Source organism: Didymella exigua, assembly GCF_010094145.1.
Source record: "Didymella exigua CBS 183.55 unplaced genomic scaffold M421scaffold_24, whole genome shotgun sequence".
In the NCBI taxonomy this organism is placed as follows: domain Eukaryota; kingdom Fungi; phylum Ascomycota; class Dothideomycetes; order Pleosporales; family Didymellaceae; genus Didymella; species Didymella exigua.
This window is the reverse complement of record NW_022984798.1, coordinates 113,039-135,096: the sequence shown is the minus strand read 5'-3', so window position 1 is coordinate 135,096 and position 22,058 is coordinate 113,039. Positions and strand designations below refer to the sequence as shown.

At 53.3% G+C, this 22,058-nt stretch overlaps 8 protein-coding genes across 8 annotated transcripts; 4 read left to right on the top strand and 4 right to left on the bottom strand.

Moving 5' to 3' along the window:
* Positions 1–5: 5 nt before the first annotated feature.
* Positions 6–446, top strand: M421DRAFT_7285 (uncharacterized protein; the record flags this gene model as incomplete). Its single annotated transcript, XM_033596924.1, has 4 exons — positions 6–68; positions 120–134; positions 227–296; positions 412–446. 4 exons carry the CDS (start codon positions 6–8, stop codon positions 444–446), a joined length of 183 nt encoding a protein of 60 aa, XP_033446310.1.
* Positions 447–1,447: 1,001 nt separating this feature from the next.
* Positions 1,448–3,408, bottom strand: M421DRAFT_423060 (uncharacterized protein). The gene is made up of 3 exons (XM_033593346.1): positions 3,311–3,408; positions 2,477–3,260; positions 1,448–2,426 (listed from the first exon to the last, which is right to left on the bottom strand). Exons 1-3 carry the CDS (start codon positions 3,345–3,347, stop codon positions 1,691–1,693), a joined length of 1,557 nt encoding a protein of 518 aa, XP_033446309.1. The 5' UTR covers positions 3,348–3,408; the 3' UTR covers positions 1,448–1,690.
* Positions 3,409–3,487: 79 nt separating this feature from the next.
* M421DRAFT_224067 (uncharacterized protein) lies at positions 3,488–4,735 on the top strand. Its single transcript, XM_033588334.1, has 5 exons — positions 3,488–3,745; positions 3,794–3,870; positions 3,918–4,062; positions 4,117–4,225; positions 4,286–4,735. Exons 1-5 carry the CDS (start codon positions 3,656–3,658, stop codon positions 4,393–4,395), a joined length of 531 nt encoding a protein of 176 aa, XP_033446308.1. The 5' UTR covers positions 3,488–3,655; the 3' UTR covers positions 4,396–4,735.
* A 417-nt stretch (positions 4,736–5,152) lies between these two features.
* M421DRAFT_68487 (uncharacterized protein) lies at positions 5,153–6,019 on the top strand (the record flags this gene model as incomplete). Its single annotated transcript, XM_033596522.1, has 3 exons — positions 5,153–5,261; positions 5,300–5,560; positions 5,634–6,019. The coding sequence occupies 3 exons, from the start codon at positions 5,153–5,155 to the stop codon at positions 6,017–6,019; spliced, it is 756 nt and encodes a 251-aa protein (XP_033446307.1).
* A 437-nt stretch (positions 6,020–6,456) lies between these two features.
* Positions 6,457–9,041, bottom strand: M421DRAFT_423059 (GTPase activating protein Sec23a). Its single transcript, XM_033593345.1, has 5 exons — positions 8,801–9,041; positions 8,458–8,752; positions 7,926–8,408; positions 7,156–7,877; positions 6,457–7,108 (listed from the first exon to the last, which is right to left on the bottom strand). Exons 2-5 carry the CDS (start codon positions 8,728–8,730, stop codon positions 6,511–6,513), a joined length of 2,076 nt encoding a protein of 691 aa, XP_033446306.1. The 5' UTR covers positions 8,731–8,752; positions 8,801–9,041; the 3' UTR covers positions 6,457–6,510.
* Positions 9,042–11,643: 2,602 nt separating this feature from the next.
* M421DRAFT_7279 (uncharacterized protein) lies at positions 11,644–12,971 on the bottom strand (the record flags this gene model as incomplete). The annotated part of the gene is made up of 3 exons (XM_033596917.1): positions 11,644–11,793; positions 11,840–12,046; positions 12,765–12,971. 3 exons carry the CDS (start codon positions 12,969–12,971, stop codon positions 11,644–11,646), a joined length of 564 nt encoding a protein of 187 aa, XP_033446305.1.
* A 4,338-nt stretch (positions 12,972–17,309) lies between these two features.
* M421DRAFT_102683 (uncharacterized protein) lies at positions 17,310–19,448 on the bottom strand (the record flags this gene model as incomplete). Its single annotated transcript, XM_033586814.1, has 2 exons — positions 17,310–18,912; positions 18,982–19,448. The coding sequence occupies 2 exons, from the start codon at positions 19,446–19,448 to the stop codon at positions 17,310–17,312; spliced, it is 2,070 nt and encodes a 689-aa protein (XP_033446304.1).
* Positions 19,449–20,928: 1,480 nt separating this feature from the next.
* On the top strand, positions 20,929–21,624 carry M421DRAFT_223991 (uncharacterized protein). Its single transcript, XM_033588333.1, has one exon. The coding sequence runs from the start codon at positions 21,044–21,046 to the stop codon at positions 21,491–21,493; it is 450 nt and encodes a 149-aa protein (XP_033446303.1). The 5' UTR covers positions 20,929–21,043; the 3' UTR covers positions 21,494–21,624.
* The last annotated feature ends 434 nt before the right edge of the window (positions 21,625–22,058 follow it).

Below are 22,058 nucleotides of genomic sequence, written 5' to 3'. Positions count from 1 at the left end.
ATAAGATGGCTCGTGGTAACCAGCGCGACAAGGCTAGAGAGAAGAACCTGAAGGAGCAGGCTGGCAAGGTGGGTTTGCCTCAGCCTTCCCCACTGACCACACGCTGACAACTACGACAGAAAGGCAAGAACAGCGTATGTATCACTTAACAGACCTCATCGTCGACTGCGCCTGCACTCTGGCGTTGAGCGCTCGATTTCTTCCGGGGCACGACTGACCTCTTCAGATGTCCGGCTCCGAGCAAGCAAAGGCCAAGGAGGACGCCGCTGCCATCATGCGTGCAAAGCAGGTCGCAGGTACGTCTTTATGTCCTTCCTCCAGTTCTTTCGTATTTCTGCATGCGCAGCCTCTGCGTTGAGAGAGCCAGCGTAGCCGTGTGTCCACTGTGGGCGGTGCTGATAAGTCGCGCAGCCGAAGCGAAGAAGGCCGAGGCCGCCAAAAAATAAATACCTAAGGCATAGATGAGCGGGCCGCGACCATCAGCGAATGCAGCGCGCACGACCTGTGGAAGCAATTAGACGGACGAAGCAGGCATGGAATGGTGTTTACAGGGCTCGCCCTTCGAGCGACATGAGTTTCTGGGTACAGGCCATTTCTAATCCATCGAGTTTGCGGTTTTGCATGCCGTGATGCACACGCCCACTTGCGCCAAAACTTGCATCTTGAAACACGCATTCAGTGCGCAACTGCCCAACACGTTTGCTTACGGAGACCCCTTCTCGGGGCTTGCAACAGGCAGGACTACGACTTCATTCGGATGGGAATACCTCAGGTTGGCCGCAGCATAACCTGGATCCTATAACATGAATCTGGCACGGCTAGCGAGGAAATCCGGCGACAGCTATTCAGAACACAGACACCGAAACATGCGTAGATGTAAGGACACGCAGCTCCAAAGACTTACAAGTTGCACAAAGCTACCACTCGAAGGCTGCGTGCAGCGACCAGCTCGACTACAGCCGAGCCGTGGGATGAGCGTTAAATGAACTCACAACAAAGACCCAGGACCCGACCGAAATGTCCCCACTGTCGAATGAAGGCCCGCACCATTGATCTCGCAGGCGAACCTGAGAGAAAGCTGTGAAGCCTTACAATCGCTCGCAAGCGCGTGCTAGAAGCAACACCGCAACCCTCACGATGCCTTCTCAAAACCACACCACACGCGCAGCTCCAGCGTACATGCTATTGTGACCGACATTCATAGAGCATCCCTGTCCAGACTAGGCTCAGCGATTGGGAATCATGTCAGACCAGCGTAGTGCTAACTCGAGGTTCGACAACGAGCTTGATGTTAGACTTGACTTGATGAAGTCAAAGTCTGCTCAACGAGCTCTCTGCCAAATGAGAATTATAACACAAACTTCTCTTCGATGTGCAACGACTTGACGCAACAAAGTCTCCGACATCACACCAGGAATGCCTAGCACTTGACTCTAATGCAACATATGTGGAATCTTAAGATGCATTCGCTTTTCCCTATGTTATCTTCTAAATACGCAGATTGCATATAACAACAGAATCCTCTTCCCCTCTAAACTCAGACTAATGGTGTCACATGTCTCAGCCATTCCATGACTCTCTCCGTCTTCTTTCGCTCCATAGACAGAGGCACGTCGGGCGCCTAAGCCTTGGCCTTCTTCCTCTTCTTCCCCGTGAATGCAACAGCAGCGGGCTTCTAAGCCAGGACCTTCTAAACCTTAGCCTTCTTCGCCTTCTTCGCCTTGGGTGCAGCGGCAGCCTTCTTGGGCTCCTCAACGGCAGCGAGAACTTCGGCGGCGTCGGTGGACTTGCGCTTCTTTGTTGTCTTCTTGGATGCGGCTTCGACCTTCTCCTCGGCCTTCTCCTCGACGACAGGCTCCGGTTCAGCAACCTTGGTGGCCTTCTTGCCCTTCTTACCCTTGGGCTCTGCCTCCGTCTCCGCAGACGCCTCGGTGAGGAGCTGCTGGGGCTCACTGGCCTCGACCTCGACTTTCTTCCCCGCCTTGATAGCAGCAACGGCACTCAGCTTGGGAGCCTCGAACTCGTAGCCAAAGGTCTCCTTGAGATCCTTATTCCTTCCCGTCCTCCTCTTGTTCTCCTTTTCCACCCTCTTTTCCCACACCTGCCTCTCGGCACCGCGCTCCATAGCCAACCCGGCCTTCTTGTTTCGCGGGTCGACCTTGAAACGAGTTCCTGCGCCCTTGAAAAGATTCTCGTGGAGCTGCTCTTTGGGGATGAGCGAGCACTTCAGAATGTGGCCGAACATGAGGTAGTTGTTCATTGTGCGGGCAACAATGTCGGCAACTTCTGCGGAGGCGAATTCGACGAAGGCGTAGTGCTTTGAGGCGCCGGTTTTCTTGTTGCGCGAGAGGCGCAGGTTGAGCACACGGCCGAACTGGTTGAAGTACTTTTTCATCTGGGGCTCGAAGAATCCACGGGGGACACGGCTGGTGGCTGTTAGCACAGAACGGATCTGAGAGGATGATCGAGTACGTACCCAACGTAGATGACGCCTGGCTCGGTAGCCTTAGGTGTGTCTTTCGCCCTAGCAATGGCCTTCTTTTGTGACTTTGTGAGCTTGGGCACAACGGCACTGTCCTCGGGGAAATCCTCGTCGTCCTCTGGATCGCTGTCGTCGCTGCTAAAGCCGGCGAGGAGAGCGGCGGTCTGGTCGTCGTCGTTTGCGGCATCCTCGGCGTCGCCATCCTCAGTGACAACTGCGTCGACCTCAACTTCCTCCACGGGCTCTTCCTGCGCCTTCTTGCCCTTCTTCGCCTTAGCTTTGGGCGCCTCAACAACAGGCTCTTCAACGACCTCGGGCTCTGCGGCGGTCTCCTTCTTGCCCTTCTTCGCCTTCGCTGCCTTAGCTTTGGGCGCCTCAACAACAGGCTCTTCAACGACCTCGGGCTCTGCGGCGGCGGTCTCCTTCTTGCCCTTCTTCGCCTTGGCCTTCGGTGCCACCTTCTTGGGGGTCTCCTTCTTCGCCTCGATAACGTCGAAGTCGAGCATGCTCTCGTCTTCGTCGCCGTTGGTCACGGGGACAGGCTCGGCCTTCTTCTTGCCCTTAGCAGCCTTCGTGGGCTTCGCAGCAGGCGCGGCGGGCGCCTCCTCGTCGGAGAAAAAGTCCTCAGCAGTCTTGCGCGCAGACTTCCGTGTGGGCTTCTCAGCGGCAGGCTTGGACGCAGCTTTAGCGGCCTTGGGGGATTTGGCGAGCTTTGCGGCGACAGCAATGTCGTCCGACTTTCTGGGCTTCTTCGCCTTTGGCGCGGCGTCGGTTGCGCCTGAAAATGTTAGTACGCAAATTTTGAACATGACCGTGCATGCAGCATACCCTTGCGCTTCTTGCTCGCGACGTCTGCAGCGGCCATTGTGTATGGGTGACGGCTTTGGTGTGTTGTGGGGAGGGACTTCGAGCGAGTCTTGTGAAAGTTCAAAAGTTCTTGAGCGAGAGCTCCTTCCGCCTGAACTTTTTTGGGCGCTAGCAACTTCCCGCTAAGGTTATTAGTAGGCGGTGACTGCCTACAACACCACGACTCTCATCAACGACTATCTTGGAAAGCGCTCGTGGTTACCCTAGTAAACTTTCTTACCTCACTTCTGACCCGAATCGCAATTGCTCATCTTTCTACTTGACACCTCGCAAATCACCACGAAGTCACGAGGGCTCATCTTCAGCATGGCGCCGGGTATCGATATCAGTGACAAGAACGCGTGGGACGACTCCTTCCTCCAAGATTCCTGGAATGGAGCTGTGGCTGAATATGAGGTAAGGTCTTCGCTCACATCCGTATTTCAATGACTGAATTGGATCCAGAAGTACCACAGCATCGCCAAATCTGGCAAGCGCCTGGAGGATGTTCTGTCTAAAGAAGAACTGAAGGAGCTGCAAGCGTGAGTCAATTAATTCAAAGTTGACGGTGTCGTGCTAAGTTTGGCAGGGAATATGGTGATCTGATAGGCGATGCAGAAGACGATGGTGAAATCGTCGAGGCGAATGGCAACTCGGACCAGATGGACACTGAGAATTCAATGCAAGAGCCTGAAAACGTCGAGCAAGACTTTCAAGCAGAGCTCCAGCTGCAGGTACGACACGGTAGCACGCGCGCGACACGTATATCCTTGACTGACATACGACAGGAAACAACAGCATCCGAAGAACAAAACCAGCCCCAGTCAGCGAATGCAGGAACCACAGCGCCACATGACAACATCTTGGCGGCAATGCCTCAGGCTCTGTTAGGTACAGGTATGTTTTGGGAACGACAGTTTCACCTCGGTCATTTTATGGATACTGACACTTCGACAGTGCAAGACGAGAACCTCAAGAACGTTATGATTTCGTGGTACTACGCAGGGTACTATACAGGCCTGCATGCGGGCCAGCAACTTCCGAAGACTACTCCGCCACAGCAATGAGGCGCTATGAATGACGATCGCTACAAACAGCGCACGTTGGAGAGTAGAATGTTGAGTCCTGCAAAAGCTTTAGGAGTCGAGTATGGAACTCGACTGCCAATCAGGAAGGCGTATGGCACCCGGCTAGCCTGATCGAGCCGCAACCACTAACAGTTCCTGCCTCAATGCCTTCGGGAGCACGGCACCGCGAGATGGACTCCCCAGAAAGTTCATGCAGCACGCGATTTTCAGCCTCCCCTTTCAGGCGATCTCACTGGTTGCAGCCTCGCGCCCGGCGCTGAATTGCCATTGCTGGGCCGTGCAGCCAGGACGCGAGACAGATCTGCGACGCTACCGCGACAACCTCGAACCCATCTCCTACAAACCGAGCATCATGATACCCCGCCACGGCCACGAGCCTGAGCACATCGCCTGGAATCTGTCGATTTTTGCAGAAAGCAGTCCGCTTCGGGGTCTTAATGCCTAGCCACGATAATGTTATGTTTCGCCACGCATGCAGCCGTCTGCCGCCCCCCAGATAACAATTTCATGCGTCTTCATAAGCCCTTGATGTCCCAGGCACACATGCTTTCATCCCCCATTCTGCCTCATAACTGTCTCGTTGCGCGTGCTCCACTCTCCTTAACAGTCTTTCTCTACTTTCTGTCCGAGCCGGGTCTCGTAGCGCCTTTCGATCCTTCTAATCAACGACTCGATATCCAGCCCAGGCGGTTCCGTTCCTTAGTTTGACTTTCAAGACACAATACCAATAGTCATAATGAAGTTCATCAGCGCTGTCCCCGTTGTCGCCAGCCTGGCGGCCGCCCAGATGCAGGTCATGAGCCTCGCGCCGGCTGCTGCCAGCGGGCCCGCTACACATACCGTTTGTCAACACCAGTCTCCCACATAGCCAATATCTAATGAGCACAGGTCGTCGTCGGTGGTCTCATACCCGTGGAAACAGGCATGGCGCCCGTGCTGGGCTACCGCCCTGAGGCCATCACCGCCAACGTCGGCGACGTCGTCGAGTTCCAGTTCATGCAGAAGAACCACACCGCCACACAGTCGACCTTCGCCGAGCCGTGCAAAGCCATGGAAGGTGGCAAAGACAGCGGGTTCATGCCGAATCCGGAGGGCAAGGCGGGTGTGACGTGGAACATGACCGTGGAGACTACAGATGCGATATGTAAGTTCCACCCTCTCTAACGCGACGAAGACGCCGAATGCACGAGGGTGAATAGCCGCTAATTTTCTTGTAGGGATGTACTGCAAACAATCCCAAGGAGAGCACTGCGGCAAAGGCATGGTGTTCAGCATCAACGCCAAGTTCGACGGCGACAAGACAATGGCGCAGTTCAAACAGCTCGCCATCAACACAAACGGCACCACGCTCAAGGACAGCGCCATCCAGAACGTCAACCCCGCCGCCGCCGCTGCCCCGTCCACCGTCACCGTCTTGGCAGGCGACGGCGCGCTCGCGACCGCCAGTGGAAGCGGGGCGCTGGCCTCCGCCACCGTCGTCGCGGGCAGTGGCACCGATGGTGCAGGCCAGACGTGCACGTGCAGCTGCCTGTGCGGTATGAACAGCTTCCCCGCGAGCGCGGCGGTGAACAACTTCGGTGGCTTCGCCGGTATGATCGGATAGGCGTGTCTGCTCGTCTCACCACGAAGTGAGGATGACGCAGAGAAAGAAGGAACGCGAGCGACGGCGGTGGAGACGAATTGTAATGACTGCAGGACGAGAGCTTTATTGACGGCGACAGACTGGCTTCTGGGATGCCATGTCGGCGATTCGTATTTATACCATTTCTTGATGAGGGGCGTTCGCATTATACCGTAATCCGCACTTGATGTGGGAGTTGTCTAGGATCGAGAAATTGAGAGATTGAGTTAAATTTCGGAAGTGTCAAGGGCAATGGTGTGAGGCTCGGTTCTTTCGATTGAGATGGTGATTGCTTCTTCGTCGCTGCTACAACTACTTTCTCCGTCCGAGGATACATCGGCTCAGTTCGTCAAATGAATACCAAGCAAGGCCTCTCATAGGCTCACCAATGTTGCTTCTGCACGAGGTCTGCATTTTTTCAGGTCTCCTCCACGTACATTGAACATACATTGCAAACCTGATCATTACAATCCTTAACCGGTACCGCTCACAGCCAACTTCATCAGATGATCCATGAACGTCTGCAAGCTAACATCATCCGTGAAGATAGTCTGCGCCGTCTGGCTGACACCGCCGTAGTTCTGTGTTGTATGCGTCGTGCTCGGGTTGAGCTTGGAGAGCAAGAAACGCGCCTGCGAGCCACCTGCATCACACACAATGAAACGCGGCAGCGGGAAGCGGTCCTGGATGAGGTCCTTGGCGTCCTCCTTGGGGCTCTCGAGGAGGGTGGCGAAGTTCTCGTAGCCCTCCTGTTCATGGTATCCTGCCTTGCGCCACTCTGCCATTGTCTCGCCGTGGAAGATGAGGATGTGGAAGAAGGTGTCGAGGAGCAAGACGGTCTCGTTCTGGATCGAGGACGAGTCGAGAAGGACGGGCTGGCCGCCTTCGTGGTCGAAACCGTAGCTGTCGAGCGTGGGCTGGATCATGATGAGGGAGTTGCTAACATCCTCGTGGTTCAGCACGTGGCGGTAGAAAGCAGTCTCGTCGGGCGAGTTGTTGAAGACCTGCAGGAATTGCGAACGGCGGAGGTGGAACATGAACTGTGGGTATAATGTGAAGTTCTTCTCAAGCCTGCCGGAATTAGTGCTACGTCAAGAAGATGAGTGCGGTGCGCATACCTAAACGAGGATGGATCGTCCTTCCTGTACTCGGCGAAGCGCGAGCATAACCTAATAAGCATGCGGTCGACCCATCTGAGGACATCTGGGCCGTCATCAACCTCGGCCTTGAAGACCGCTATCCTCGACATCAGAACTGCTGCTGCCTCCTGATCGAAGGACTGTGCAATCGCAGGGTCACCGGAGGGCCCACTCAAGTTGCGCGCAACTGTGGTGACCCTCAGGTGGAACTGACCAGACGAGTGCTGGTAGTATGTGAGGAACTGCATCATGCCCTTCTGGGGCCCAGCCTGCATCTGGTTGGGACCGCCCTGGCCGGCGATCTCGAAGTAGATACCGTACGACGACTCGGGATCAATACCGCACATCTTCCAAGAGCATGTATTGCCGATACCGCACTCTGTCTCGCCGACGGAGACGGACTTCTTGTTGTTCGAGATGGCGTGACCAATCAGACCCGTAACCTTCAACTCCTTCGTTGTGAGGACCTCGAGGTTGGCGTTGAAGGCCATGAGCAGGTTGTCTTGGTCGTCCTTGTTGAAGATGCGCACGAACGACTGCTTGTACATGGACGATGTAAAGCTATCCGTCAGGATCATGTGTCCACCGGTGGAGTTCGCGAGGCCGCGCATTTCGAGCAGACCAACCTGGTCGAGACAACCAGCGAAGATGTCGACGATGTGACCGTTCTGCGCAACGCGCTTGGCCAGATTTTCGTAGAACTACCGCATGTTAATCCCGAATTTCCCTAGATTTGATAAACTCCTTACCTTCAGCGCCTTCTTGTAGTATTTGATGTTGTCGCGGTCGATGTCATGATGCGATCGAATGGCCTCCTTCAGCTCAGGGCCAACGACCATACCAGGGCCCTCAGTAGCCGGGCCACCAGCGAACAGCATGATGCGCGCACCAGCCTCGCGGTGGCGGAACTCAAGCAGACCAGCAGCGATACTGAGCGCAACACCGGTGCACCTCAAGGGGCGCTTGTCGTTCGCAACTGGCCAGGGGTCCCTCTGCAGCTGCTCGAGAGCGGCGGTCAACTGGAACTCGCACTGCGAGACGGGCAGCAGGAAACGTGTGTCGACGTTGCCCATAGGCATTTGCGGTCGGCCAGGCTGCTGGGGCATGTTTGGTCGGGCAGCGGCCTGTCCGAGGCCCAGCATCTCGTGGACCTGCTTTGTGGAGTAGTCCTTGCTGCCGCGGAAGACGTACGACTTGGCGCATTCGGTGTAGCCAAGCTCGTGTACTTGAGCCTTGAGCTGTTAGCATAGTCGCATAAAGTCCGTGCAGGGATCGTCGTACCATGGTGCCGTATGTGATCAGACCAACCAGGGCGTACTGGGGCAGCAGGCTCAAGCTCATGATGATCGAGTCCTTCAGCGCCTTCAAGCTGTCCTCCTCCTGGCAGGTATCGACAACAAACATGAAGATCGGTGGCGCCGGCGCCGGGCGAGGCAGGCGGTACTCGATCGTGGTGCTGCCGGGGTGCAGCTCGGGGGGAATCTGCTCGGCGGAGATGTCCTTGTAGTGCGGCGGCAGGCCGTTGCGCTGCAGACAGAAGGGACATATCCACATCCTTGCGCGCATATCGACCTGGCTGGGGCAGAGTCAGCTTATGCAGTCCATCGTGGAATGTGTGTCCTACCAGAAGGGGTTGAGGATGGCCTTGCAAGGCGCTTTGCAGGCAACGGGGTCATATTGGAGCAGCGGAGTGTCCGTCTTCTCCTTCAGTGGCGTGTAGAGGGCGCCGATGGGGACGACCAGGCGCGAGGCTTCCTTCAATACAGGTCAGCATGCAGCATGTCGACGTTGCGCCTATTGAGCGGTGAACTGCGGGAGTCGGTACCATGCGCGAGCTGGGCAGCGTGTTCCAACTGAGACGGACGCCATCTGTGTCCTCGATCTGGCTCCACTGGTCCTTCAATGCCTCGAAGTCGGCCATGGCGGGTGGTGTCTATGCGGCGGCGGCGGCGGCGGTTGGGCAATGTCTCGTGGAGGGGAACGAGGGCGCCCACAATTCGATAGCGAGGGGCTGGCGGTGCGCAAGCGGGCGAGGGGCGGGTTTGATGGGCGTCGGGCAATTGACAGCGCGGCCGCAGCAGGAACAGGCTGCAACAATACCGCTGGACTGCAATGTGTACTGAACCGGAGCTCTCGATGTCGCTGGTGGGCTTGTCCCAAGCGGCCAGATTGGCAACTGCGGTCTAGCATTCCAAGCACCTTGCCTTGTCGAGCCTAGTGCAAGTGACAACGTCCAAAACCCAAATTTTCGAGCCTCTGCCTCCTCCCCTCTACATCGCCAGCACTACAAACACTACTTACGGCAGCCCTATCGTCTCCGATGGCGAGGGTTGTTTTCGCGCTGGCGTAGAGGAGAGCAGGCCCATGGCTGGGCGCCCGACCTGGATAAACTCATTCTGAGTATCATGAGAGGTTGGGAATCAGCAGAGGTCACATCCCTTATCTTGCATTTTGTTGCGTGTGAAGTCACAGTATTCTGTGTCTACATCCTGCCTTCTCTCCCGTACAGAACGCGTGGTGTATGCTCAATCAGTCGCCGATGACAATGACGTCCAGTTCCGGCTTGCTGCGCTTCGCGTGCTCCACTGCACCACTATCGGCCTCGCACTCTCTCTTCAAGTGGGCTCCATGAGGTCGCGTTGGTGTGGTTTTGTGATTGACCGCGGAACCTGTGGCCTTTCTCTGAACACTGTCAGCAACGTTCCTTGTGTACAAGCGGGGCCCCTACCTTGTAGCGGTCGAGCAGAACCTGGAGATCTTTCTTGTTCAGACGTCTCCAGTCATTGCTGGGGCCTCGGTAGTGGCGCAGAAGCGCAAGGAGGTCTTCTTTCGTGAGGCCTCCTGCATCGTCGCTGGAGCTTGAAGCATCTGCAGTAATAGGTGCTGATACATGTACAACGGCGGTGGCGTGGGATTTTCGACGGGGAACGCCTTTATCGGATCGTGTTTTCCTTGGACCTCCATTACGTGGAGCGCGTTTGCGCGGTATGACGTTCGGCGACGTTGGCCCAGGATCCTGAGATATGATCTACAGTGCTTGGAGGTCCGCTGATGGTACGTCAGGCCCTGTATCAATTGAGTGGAGGAAGATGTCATTGACCTTTGGAGCGATATTTGAACCCGAAGTCAGCGATCTCTTCCTTGTTGTCGGTCTTGCGGATATGGGGTTTGTTAACAGGGACCGTTGCACCGAGCCTGTGTATGTTTAGCGATTGGCACATTGTCGTTAAACGGCTCACGCCAGAAGTAGGGGTACCTGGTGAAGAGGGATTTGGCGCCGCCTTACAACACCTGTTCTGAAATGGAGCCAATTCCTGGTAATGTACATCTGGTTTCATCTCTGTGACTTTCCGTGACCTGCGCGAACGCAACGGTCACTCTGATCTATCCCAGGGACCTCACCGACTCGGGGAAATTGTCTCCCGTTAGTGTGCCAGGCCCCTCCTCTCGTCGTGCTTGTCAGTTAAAGTTTTCCATGGATGTGCACGTTGTCCATACCGATATTGAGATCACCAAAGACGAGCTTACGCCCCAAGTCTTCCTCGCTGTCCAGAGTCTTGATCCGATCGTATTCATACATCATCGGCCGCTGCTTCATCATTATAGAGATGACCGGTTTCTTGACCAGTTCTCCATCTACCCAAATCTCTATCGCAGTGCTCTTGTCGGCCGGGAAAGGTAAGTCGAAGGTGACTCTGATCTTGAACTTTGCACCCGCCTGCGCCTGGACATATTTGGCGATAATCTTATCGTTTTCGATCACGCCTTCATCGTCGTACTCGCGAGCTCTCCTGCCCTTCGTGATTATCTCGATCCCGAGGCCTGGTTGGCCTTTGTGCTTAGCCATGGTATCGTAGTGTCGATTTGGAGGTGGGTGAAGTAGGTATGAAAGGCACAAGGGAGAGAGAGAGCTGAGGTGATGATTTTCTGGTTACGTTATCGTGATTTGAATGGGTCCAAGAGACGATTTGCGACAGTGCGATTGAACGACGATCAAGACTTTGGAAGATCAGGCCATTGATGAATGAGACACTGAATTTGTTCGTAGAATTTTGAGCATGTACTTTGTTCCTTCAAATACTTCACAAAAAAATCGTCTTTGATCAATGCACTCGAGATTTGGTCTCTCAGCTTGAAAATACTCCATGGCAGTTCGGCTGCGGTCTCTGCGCCAGTAAGCATTCAAAACCCGAGATATGATCTTATTTCATGCTATTATCGGTGCCACTTGAGTGTGCTGATGATATTTCGTAGAGGGGAGAATGGGCACTGCAATCACGCCTTTCTCGTGCAGGTAATGGGTTCGTGTTCATAATGTTCTCATCGTCGAGAGGTAGTCCAGCCTCCAGCCTAGCTCAGTTTGCGGCCATCATCTGCAGAGCAGAGCCGCAGGTCCTTATGAAACGTCCAGCTGTCCTTACTTATCTGCCGTTCTGCCGCTCTGCTCTATCTATTGTCTTTCCCCCCTTAATCGTCAAGCACGATGGCCTCAGTCCTGCTGCGCTTCCGTCCCCCAGTTACATACGCGCCATCCTCACGCCCTCGCTTGAAACGACCGTCATTATGGCCCGTGAATACCGATTTGATCTTGCACGATGCAGTCTCTGTGTCCTGGTCCTGTAGGCGGTCAGCATTGGTTACCTATGAGGGTCGGTGCACTGACTTCGTAGAACTTGAGCAGCATCTGCAGATGCTTTGTGCTGTAGCTAGCGAGGCCATCATCATTACCGTGGTACTGCTTGATGAGTCCTATCATCTCTTCACGAGTCAGACCATCTGCACTGGTGCTGATGACAAAGACTGAGCTCTGCTGTAGCAAAGGAGAAGCTCCGGGGGATGGGTTGGGCTGCTTGGGCGAGGGATCTGAGTGCTGCTTCAGTTCGGTTCTGGTGCTGGCATTACTTGCCCTCAGAACAGTCACGGCAGGGGTTTGAGGCTGGACCCGCGCTGTACTTGGGCTTCGAGATATCACTCCAAGTGCTTGGAGGTTTGCTAATATTAGATAGATTAGCTGAATGAAGCTCTGCAGTGCGAGAGTCATCTTAACTCGCCTTTCGGACGACATTTGAAGATGAATCTGAAACTGCGCTTGCTCTTATCGGTGGTCCACCTCAAACAGCGCATCCGAGAAGTCTTTTGTTCTGCACCTAGGCTTGAAAGACATTAGTGCTCGAATAGTTTCCCAGCCGCAGACAGATGGCGAACCTGGTCTGCGAGGACTTCGCATCGCCCTTAAGCATGACTTCCGAGGTACTTCAGACGTTTGAGAAGGTGTATTTTGGCTCCCAATCCGGGTATTGCTTGCCAGACTTCTCGAATCTGACCTCGACAACGATCTCGTGAAGCTTTTCGAAGACGTCCCCAATATCAGCTATGCTACTTACTTCGCCTACAGTCATTCTTATCAGTAAAAATTGTAAGGTGCGACCATGGGCGCGTCACTTGCTGACGGTCAAATGGGTGAACTGCAGCTTCCGCGCTAGCCACTTCCCTGCAGACTTTATCTTTTGAGCTGCGCAGCTTTTGGAGTACCAATATCCCAATAATGATTTGTTAATTATGGGCGACATGATCGTGTTGTCATCTACAGAGATGTTGAGACCGATATCCTTGCTCTTTGGGAAGTGTTTGTCGAAAGACCACTTGATCGCAAACTCGGCACCAGCCTCGGCCTCAACGAATCTGACGACTTCATCTGGATCAACCTGGCTTTCTTCGTCAAAATTTTCTGGTAGTGCTTTGCTGTTGATGATCACTTCGACTTTCAGCCCAGGGAAGTCTTCGTGGATGGCCATGGCAAGTATGATACCGTGTCGATCAAAAGGTACGTGGAGGATGAGGAAAAAAAGTCACGGGCGCGCGTAGATGATGAATGTTGCTCGACTATTGAGATAGCCGATCAGAGCACTAAATTGGAGGTCAGAGAAGGTCTGCATCGGCGTGACTCCATTTGATGGTAGAGCTAGAAGTCAGCGTGAAGTGATGGGAGATGCCTGTACACGTACATAATACCGGGATGCACACACAAAAATGACTGCACAATTACGATGATACAATGGAGAGCGGATAGTTACACGTTGGCATGTAGAGGTTTCGGTGAGTGACGAGTGAGGCGAAGGTTTACTAGGTAATGGAATGCACGCCTGCAACATGTCAATACCTAACAGATGCTGCAAACTCGACATGTATGTCGTCTTTATGCGGTGCTAACGAGACACTGCAGGTCTCTGTGAGGTCGCTTAATTTGTCTCCTTATCTCTGATGTGCTCTAGATGACATTATACGGTCAATCACGATTGTGCTTTGTGGGTTGTAGTTGCGACGCCTATTGTTCCTTACGTTAACGAGCTTGAAATTATTAGTGACGTTATTTTCGTTGCACGCAGCTTGCTTGCGTTTCTTGATTTACTCCTTCCTCATCTTAGCGGTTACGTGTGTCTTATTCCTGCGAGTATTAGCAACTTGATCCGTAACGAGGGGTGAACGTTTACTTCCAGGCGTCTCACAAGCTCGTGAGGTTCTTCTGTGCTTAACTCATCCTTATACGATCTTCGAGCAGGACCGGTGTTGACATCCTCGGTATGGTGTGTAGTGCTTGTAGTGCAGCTGTACTGGTCAAAAGGTAGGGCTTCTAAGCCAACACAACAGCGCCTCCAATGCGTTGCTTTTTGGGTTCTGATCGCTAATCCCATAGCACCGCTATCAACATTGTCCGCGTCCCCTCGGAACCGTCTTGCTCCATAAGATTATTTTCAGATCTAGCATCCTCGTCGTCGGTATGGCGCTGCTCATGTCCAGCTGATGTTCTCGACTGCAAGGTTTGGTTTCGCATATCCTCTTTGAGGTACCCTTTGGCCGATGTACCAAGTTCATATTGCTTGAATTGTGATCTCGCTTCTCCGGCTCGCTACTTTCATCCACCTCATTCTCCATAATCAAGCCGAGTGTCTTCAGTACATCTTCGGATTGTGTCATCGAACAGCCATTTGTAAATGAAGAAGTCATGGCCTACCACGCGATCAATACTTGAACATGAAGGTCGCAAACCTCACCTTGCTATTCTTGTCATAACCTCATGCCTTGCGGGGCTTTGGATTGACTTCACGTTCAGTGAGGCTAGGTACCGATCAGCGCTGACAACGGCTCTGACCTATAGACCTCGAGTCTCACCCAACAAAGTGCGATTCTGTGTCGTCCTATGCCGAGCTTCCTACCTTCATGGTGGCGCCATTTGAGTACTCACCCACTGGGTCGAACTCGTGTATACCATGCATCTAGTAAAACATTGCAGCAGTGCTACACAACATTGCAGACTTTTTATCGTTCGTCTGAGAGTTAGGCTGAGGGTCATCGGCTGCGCGATCCTCAGCAAGACATCGGACAATGATAGCGGAGTCTGATATAAGGATGTGAGCTCTTGAAAGTAGAGCTTGCGAGCATACCAGGTCGCGTCTACGAATGAGAGCGCTCTGCCGAGAATTCTTCGTAAATTGCCAGGAGTCTTCGTTGCGGCCAGAAGGTGATTACCTTTCCAATTATTGTTGTCAATTGAAATTTGACACAAGATACCTTCGTTGGGCGGTGGGTCAATGAACGTGTAACGGATCTTGATGAAGCTAAGCAAAATGATGATCACTAAGATGCCGATGTCTTGATTGGTATATATCTGAGGTTCTTTCATTCTCAACAGGTCTCAAACCGCTTTCCAGACTTTGCTTCAATGTACTTAACCCATGTGTCTGAGGTTTATGTCTGAGGTTGCTGGAAGGTGCTCATTCTCATAATCACGTAATGGCTCGTCGTCTACAAGTATATCGACCACAAGGCCAGGTATGTCGTCGAGCACAGCTATATCATGGGCAAGACAGCGGCCTAGCTGTTCACGAGTTTCACTTATACTGAGGATCGCAAAAGAATTGCAAAGGCAAATTCTGGCAGTGCATGTGACATTTCCACATGATGGGCAGTAAACAGATTCTAGAAGTCATTGTCATGTCAGTCGGCTGGACAGTGCCAGAATCGGCTTGTTATTGACTTCTTATGATGGTCAGTAGATGCAATCTAGGTCCCTGTGACTGAGGTCCTCCAACACGACTCGAGAATATGGGCTTATCTCCTTTCCAGGAGCCCAAGGGCGTTGACATTTGGGGCCACTACTCCGCGCATAGAGGCCAGTGCCTGAAGCTAGATGGCTTCTGCCGGTGTACGCTCTATCCTGTATACTGATGTGAGTTCAAGAAGCATCATAGATGAACATCTCTCAGATCAACCTCGGTCGTCTCGATGAAGAACTTCGAAACGAACTTTCCAGTATCCACTTTCCGACTCACCGCAACCGTCACTCCGATCGTGCTCCACACATCCACCTCACCGGGGGCCGCCTTTTCAAGGTTCTCTATTTAGTCCCCTTCTCGAACACAAGTTCTTGATGATCCCCGCAGGTCTGAACATCGGTGAAAAGTCCATCTGCGGCTCACCCAATCAAGCAACACATGTGACGCCTTCGATGACAGCTCTCCACTCCCCTTACTCGTCCTTCGAGTTACTTTTACGCTTACAGGAGCCAGTGGCTTCGGATGAGGAGAGCTTTCAGAACGGGGAAACACTCGATGCTTGCTTGATGCTTGACGCTTGACGCTTTTCACTTGACGCTTTTCGCTCGATCAGGATGTCGATAAGGTTGTCAAGCGCAGTCGCTCAACCGCTTCTCTGGAGCAGATGACGACGTGGAGTTTAAGCCACGTTTTGAGCTTGCTCGATAGTTCGCAGGGCTAAGCGCATGAGAAACGTGAAGAGATATCGTTTACTCCGTCACATCCAAGCAGCGCATAGTTTCACCTTCGGGAAAAGAGCGCGTGACGACGGAAAAAAATCGAATCTTGACGTCGCAGTGAAACAAGCCTCATGCCTGCACATGATCTGGTGATAGTCGCCCTTTGCGGCGCGCGCGGAGATGTCGAGTTCGGCGTGATCGAGCTGCGCACACGACCGTTGAGATCCGATTCGACCCAGCCCTACATGACGCAAAGATCGCGGCTAGGCATCATCCGCATTTCGGCCGATTACCGCCGAATGAGCTCCTGCTGTGCTGCGCATTCAACATCCATCAGCGGACGCAATAATAGTTACCTCGCGCACTCCGTGATAACCCGTTAGTCCTTTCCTTTCCGTTGTGTGTATTTCAAAGCAACTCCAATATGTGAATGTCATTTTTATCGCGTCTAGATCTCGACGTTACTGCTCAGCCCCAGTGCGACCCGCTAGCGCACACGGGCGGGAAGGGCCTCTGGGCCCAGATCTCATGCACGTTGGGACTGCAGTGCGATGTGGCCCACACGTTTAGGATGTTGACAGGAATGTGTGCTGTGTAGGGGTTTGGGAGATCTAGATCTGAGATTTGAGGCTCTTGAATGCTTGGGTGATGATGTGGAGAGTCAGCACGCCGGCATCTTGCAGGAGGCTGTTCTCGTTTGGGAAATAGACGATTAGTCGATGGTCGGTGATGCCGAAGACGCTGGCTTGAAGATGATTATCGTTTTGACACGAATTTTATGAGGTGGTCGAGCATGTTGAGTTCGGACACTGGAGGCACGTTGGGGATATTTTGAGGAGGTTGTATGTTGTACATTTGATCTTGCTCCTTACAGAGCATCAACTACAGAATGGATATCATGAAATTTGACCCAGATATCAAAGGCTCTCTGGCCTACAAATCGTCTATACCCATCATCGCTTTTGCTGAGAGCTGTTCGTAGAATCGTACCATGCGCCCGCTTGTTAAACGCTGCCAAAAAGAATACTGCAATATCCACAAACTCAAATCTTAGTATGATACATGGTAAAGGTTGTCGAACGTTGCGCTGTTCCGTCCAGCGAAACTTGGGTTGCAATGCAAACTAATCCAGAAAAAGGAAATGTCGCAGTCTCGTGCAACGCCCGGAGGTGCAAGGGATGCAATGCGTGAATAAGCAATTGGACAAGCCCAGTGCAACTGTTGCTGCCAAGGCAGCGGATTTCTGCTTGCGCAATGCTGGTGTTCGCCGGCGGTCGACGCCACAGACACCATCACGGTCCGGACCTCCTGGATGCCTCAAAGGCTAGATGTCGTTACAAAATTATCGCCAAATGCTCGCTCAATCACCACCGCGGCGAGACCTGTGCTTTCCAGGGAAATCCACCTCAGGATGCACGACGCGCATATGCCTTGTTAGTGCATCGTTACGCGAGAAGGTCTTCTCCTCGACGCAAAGTGCACAGCGCACCTTCTGCTTACGAGCGTTGTGAATAGTGTCCTCGTGACGAGTGAGATCGTATGGTCGAGAGAAGATTGTGTTGCAGGGCTTGCCCGTTGTGGGGTTGATGCGCTCACACTTGTGCGGCCCCGCTTGGGTATTGCGATCCAAGATAGCCGCTGATGTCATACTGGGGCCGAGATTTGCATTCCGATGACCCTCACGCTTATGCTTCTGGAGCTTCTGTGGTGTCTCGAATCGCTGTGTGCATCCGTGATATGTGCAAGAGTAAGTCCCGGAGTCCGCGGCGGAGCTTGCGGGCTTGCGTAAGAACTGCTCGACGCTCGATTGGCTGCCATTCGGAGGCTCTGCCTCACTGGCACTAGACTCCATAGAAGTCAGGTGAGGATGAGCTGGGAACTCGGGTGTCTGCTCCACAGCAGAAGTCATTGGAGTAGAGCGGTACTGTGATGTAGCACCCATAGGCATGTTGGGTATGCTGGGCATGCTGGTCTGTATAGCAGGAGTGACGAAGTTGAAACTCGATGTCGTTGGCAGCGAAGGTGCAGTTGATGTCGAGAAGTTGGGTGTGAACTGTGGTGCCGCCCAGCTGTCACGTCGGTAGGATTGTGCTGATGCTGTATCGAAGCTGGATTGGGTGGCGCTTGTGTATTGGTCACCAGTGTTGTATTGGTTGTCGTACTCGTTTGCGCCACTGTCCGGGAACAATGGCACCTTCGAGTCTTCGTCCTCTCGATAATCCAAAAGGGCATCCTTCGGCGAAATAGTCTTTACCATGGACTCCTCGGCCCGCATCTGTGGCTTCATTGCGTATGCCGCATCTGCCTGGCGGTTCTGCTCACGTGTCGCAGCAGCATTGCCGAGCATTGGTGAGTTGAAGGTATGGCTGGGTTGGCGGTAGGGCGACCCCTTGCGAAATGGAGAGTCACCGCGAGATGCTGTGCTGCTCGGCGAGTGCGATCGCGCCAACTGCGCTGCCTGCAGCGCACGCTGAACATTCTCTGTAGCGTTGGAGCGGTAAGGCGACAACAATGATGGCTGTGCCGGCTTTGTGGGCTGCACTGCGGGAGCAGAGATAGCGTTGGGGTCGTAGAAGTTGTCGGCAGCAATATCTGTGTAGGTCCTCTCGAACTTGGGTACGATCGGCTGCTGTCTTGTGTCTGGTATATGGTAAGAACAGAACTGGTTGAAAAGCCACGAGTCGACCTCGCAGAGAGGCTTACCATTTGCGGGCTTAGCCTCCTCATCCAAGTTCGTGTGCGGCGTAGCAGGTGAGTCGTAGCTGGACACTGATTGTCTCGCTGAATGCGCGAAGTCCGGCACATCGTCACCCTGATCCATCAATGCTTGCTTCATCGACATATGGGCAGCCATAGTTTGGTCCATGCTGGCTTGCTGTGTGTAGTCGTTGTAGGTGGCCTGGCTCATGAACGATTCCTGAGTAGGTGTGTGCGAAGGAGTAGGCAGATGGTTCGAGAAAGACCTAGAAGGTATGTCAGCAGAAGTTTGTGGTATGCAAGGTAGACGCGCGGTCTCAGGGTAAGCGACGTACTGGTAGCTGGTAGCAGATGCTGTCTGGTACTGCGAAGCGCTGGATCCTACTGATGAGGAGGACGATGCGCGCTGGTGGCCTTGGTTCTGGTTCTGTACAGGTGTCTGCAGTGACTGGCTCTGTACATTACCATATGTGTTCCAGCCGTTCGAGAGCATGGATGACTGGTAGTTGTTTGATAGAGACTGCGGTGTAGGTGTCGACCGCTGGACGCGAATCGCCGGGCTTGCAAAGTCGGTGTATGCGCTCGTCATAAAAGAGTTGGGCGCGTTGACAGGGGTGTTGTAAGACTGCTGCTGAGACTCAAGGTAGTCGTTGAGCAGCTTTTGGTCAAACAACTGTTGCTGTGTGGCGAAGCGCTGTTGGGGTAGTTGCTGGTAGGCAAGGTGTTGTGAGGAAGGAGGTGACGGGATGGTCGAGTAGTGTTGTGGTACAATATGCTGACGTCTTGTGGGTTGCGCTAACATAATGTCGGAAGAGAAGGAGATAGACCAAGCCGGGTGGCAAGTTGCTTTATACTAGTGAAGCGACGGCCGGTGACTCGGGTAGGGTTGGCCGAAGAGGGTCTCTGGGTCTTTGGATGAGGTGATCTGTGGAAAGTGGTGGAATGTTAAGATGAATAGGTCCGGCTTTGCTCGGACTAACGGCTTTAATATGCTGTACTTCCGAGTCGCAATGAATTATAGATTTGCTGGAAGATTTTAGACGGCTTGGGTGTGCAGAAGTGGTGCGGATTTGACGGTGCTTTTGAACAACGTCATAGCAAAAGAATGACAGGGGTGCGATTGCCGTATATGCATGGCGTTTCTAGAAGACACGCTAAGGGCAGCGATGTGGAGTCACCCAACCTAAACCCTGTACACCCGAGAAAGTGGCAGTGCTGAAAATTTCCACTTGCATCCATGCAACCCTACTCGGGTGCGATCCGAGATGCCAGCAAACGACATAGGCCTAAGAATACCAGCCAACAGTGGTTAGACATACTGTAGGACCTACAGCCCTAACATGTACGAGTTGCAGACGGATAGATGAAAAACAGTTTTTCCGCGTGGGATGCTCGGTGAGATCTCCTGAACGGAGATTCAGATGCAACCGTGTAGTCGTATCGCACCTCAGTTGCACTATAAGGGCCTCGCCTATTCTCAGGCTAGCAGTCGGCGGCAGTGTACTTCGAACGACGTGTTCACAGACTACATGCACTGCACTCCTATGCTGCGCTATTCAGGTTCGGGACAGTCGATAGCATTGCCGGCGGAGGAGTCACAGCCACAGCTCTCGCATAAAGCCAGGCCACATGGCTGTGGCTCGTATTCTCTCCATTGTAGATCAAATCATGCGCCCATTGTGACTCCAGTCTCTTGTCGACCAGGACGCGCAAGTCCGCACGCGGCCACATGCGGTTGAAAGGGGATGGTAGCTTCACGGCTTAAACATTCTCGCTGGAGCATGAGCTGAGCCATCCCTATTGGCCCATAGTCGCTCTTAGCACAAGCTTGGTCAGAGAGCACCAAGCTTGACCGTCCAACCGTCGATAGGTGCCGAAGATGACTATGCGTTGTATCAAGCAGCATCTGTCATACCGCCGAGTACATCTGGGCCTTGAGGCCATGCTCGCGCATTCCGTAGATTCATGTCAGCATCTGCGACTAGTCCTTGGGTGGTACGTGAGGAAAAAGTCTCTACACTGGAGTCTCTCCACATTCCACGCAAAGGCTGCTGTCATCACTGCAACGTCCCGCAAGCATGGCCATGAACAGATGGTGGAATCAAGATGCCCATTGTGGAAGGCCAAGCAGAATTCAATTGGATGAGAGCATTTCAGGGTCCTCATAGGGCTGGCACAGCCACGCGGGCGCGCCTTCCCCGAGACCTCCGATTTTGGTGGACTTGTGGAGTGTAGAAGATACTAGCCACATTACCAAGCTGCATACCGGTGATACCGAGGCTCGAACGCTCTGTATGGTTCGGATTCTTGATGCCGATGCACTTGGACATTTTGCGGACAGAGATATTCCTCGCACGCGCTTTGATTCAGCGAAATGCCAAGCGTCGTTTATGACCGATGATGTCAGTATTTCCGGAACTCTCACCAACAGTCGTCCTCCCAGAGCCACCAGCCACAATTCTGCATCAACTCCTGCTTCACGATCTTTATTTGCGAAACAATGTCCTGCGATTGCACATCGTTTCCTATCTTTCAACATTAAAATCTTGCTGGGCATCGACGGCGTGCATCACTTCTCAGAGCGGCATCCATGCAATCATGATCATCGGCGGGTTGCGGAATGGTGTCCGCAAGCCCACAGTGAGTGGACTCAAGAGCGGGCGCCTTGCTGGCTTTGACGTAGCGCGACAGCCCACCAATCCGCAACTGCGGGATCGTGAGACCCTGCGTCGGCGTGATTCTGACGAAGTTTCTGTCGCTCAATCGCCGTCGGAGGTAACACGATTGCCGATCATGACGCCTGAGGCACGAAAGCATCATTTCAAGCCCCCCATCATCCCGACGTGAACGAAGTCGGGACAGAAAGTTGGTCTCGACTTTCTGGGTAAAAGAGAAAATAATGCTCATCGCTTTGGTGGCCTACAGCTGGCCAGCAGCAACTCAACACCTCTGCGCAGGCGGTGCCCTTCCTTGCAGGTCTCCTTTAGTCGCAGATGCAGGGGAATAATAAGCCCGCGTTTGCCCACACAACCTTTCATAGGGCTGAACTTGCGTAACGTCGACCAAGATTCGAGGACACTAACCCCGCAGAACGCGTTAGCATCGGCTCATGCCTCTTTTGGGCAAACATCGGATTTCTGAGCGTGGTCTGCCCAGACGAGATTTGACGTCGTGGTCACAAGCAGGATACGTCGAAAATGATTCTTGGAAGGAGCAGTTCCATTCCCGAGGACAAGGTCGAAGGCCACGATTACGGGTGACGCTTTTGGCAGGTTGACCAACAATTTCGCACCACTGTAGTGTCACAGCTTTGAGACTCCGATATTTTGCCGAAGCGTTATTGACGCCTTTCGAAAATACAACTTCTCTACAAATGATTACAAGTAGGGCAAAAGGTGCAGTAGCTGTCTGC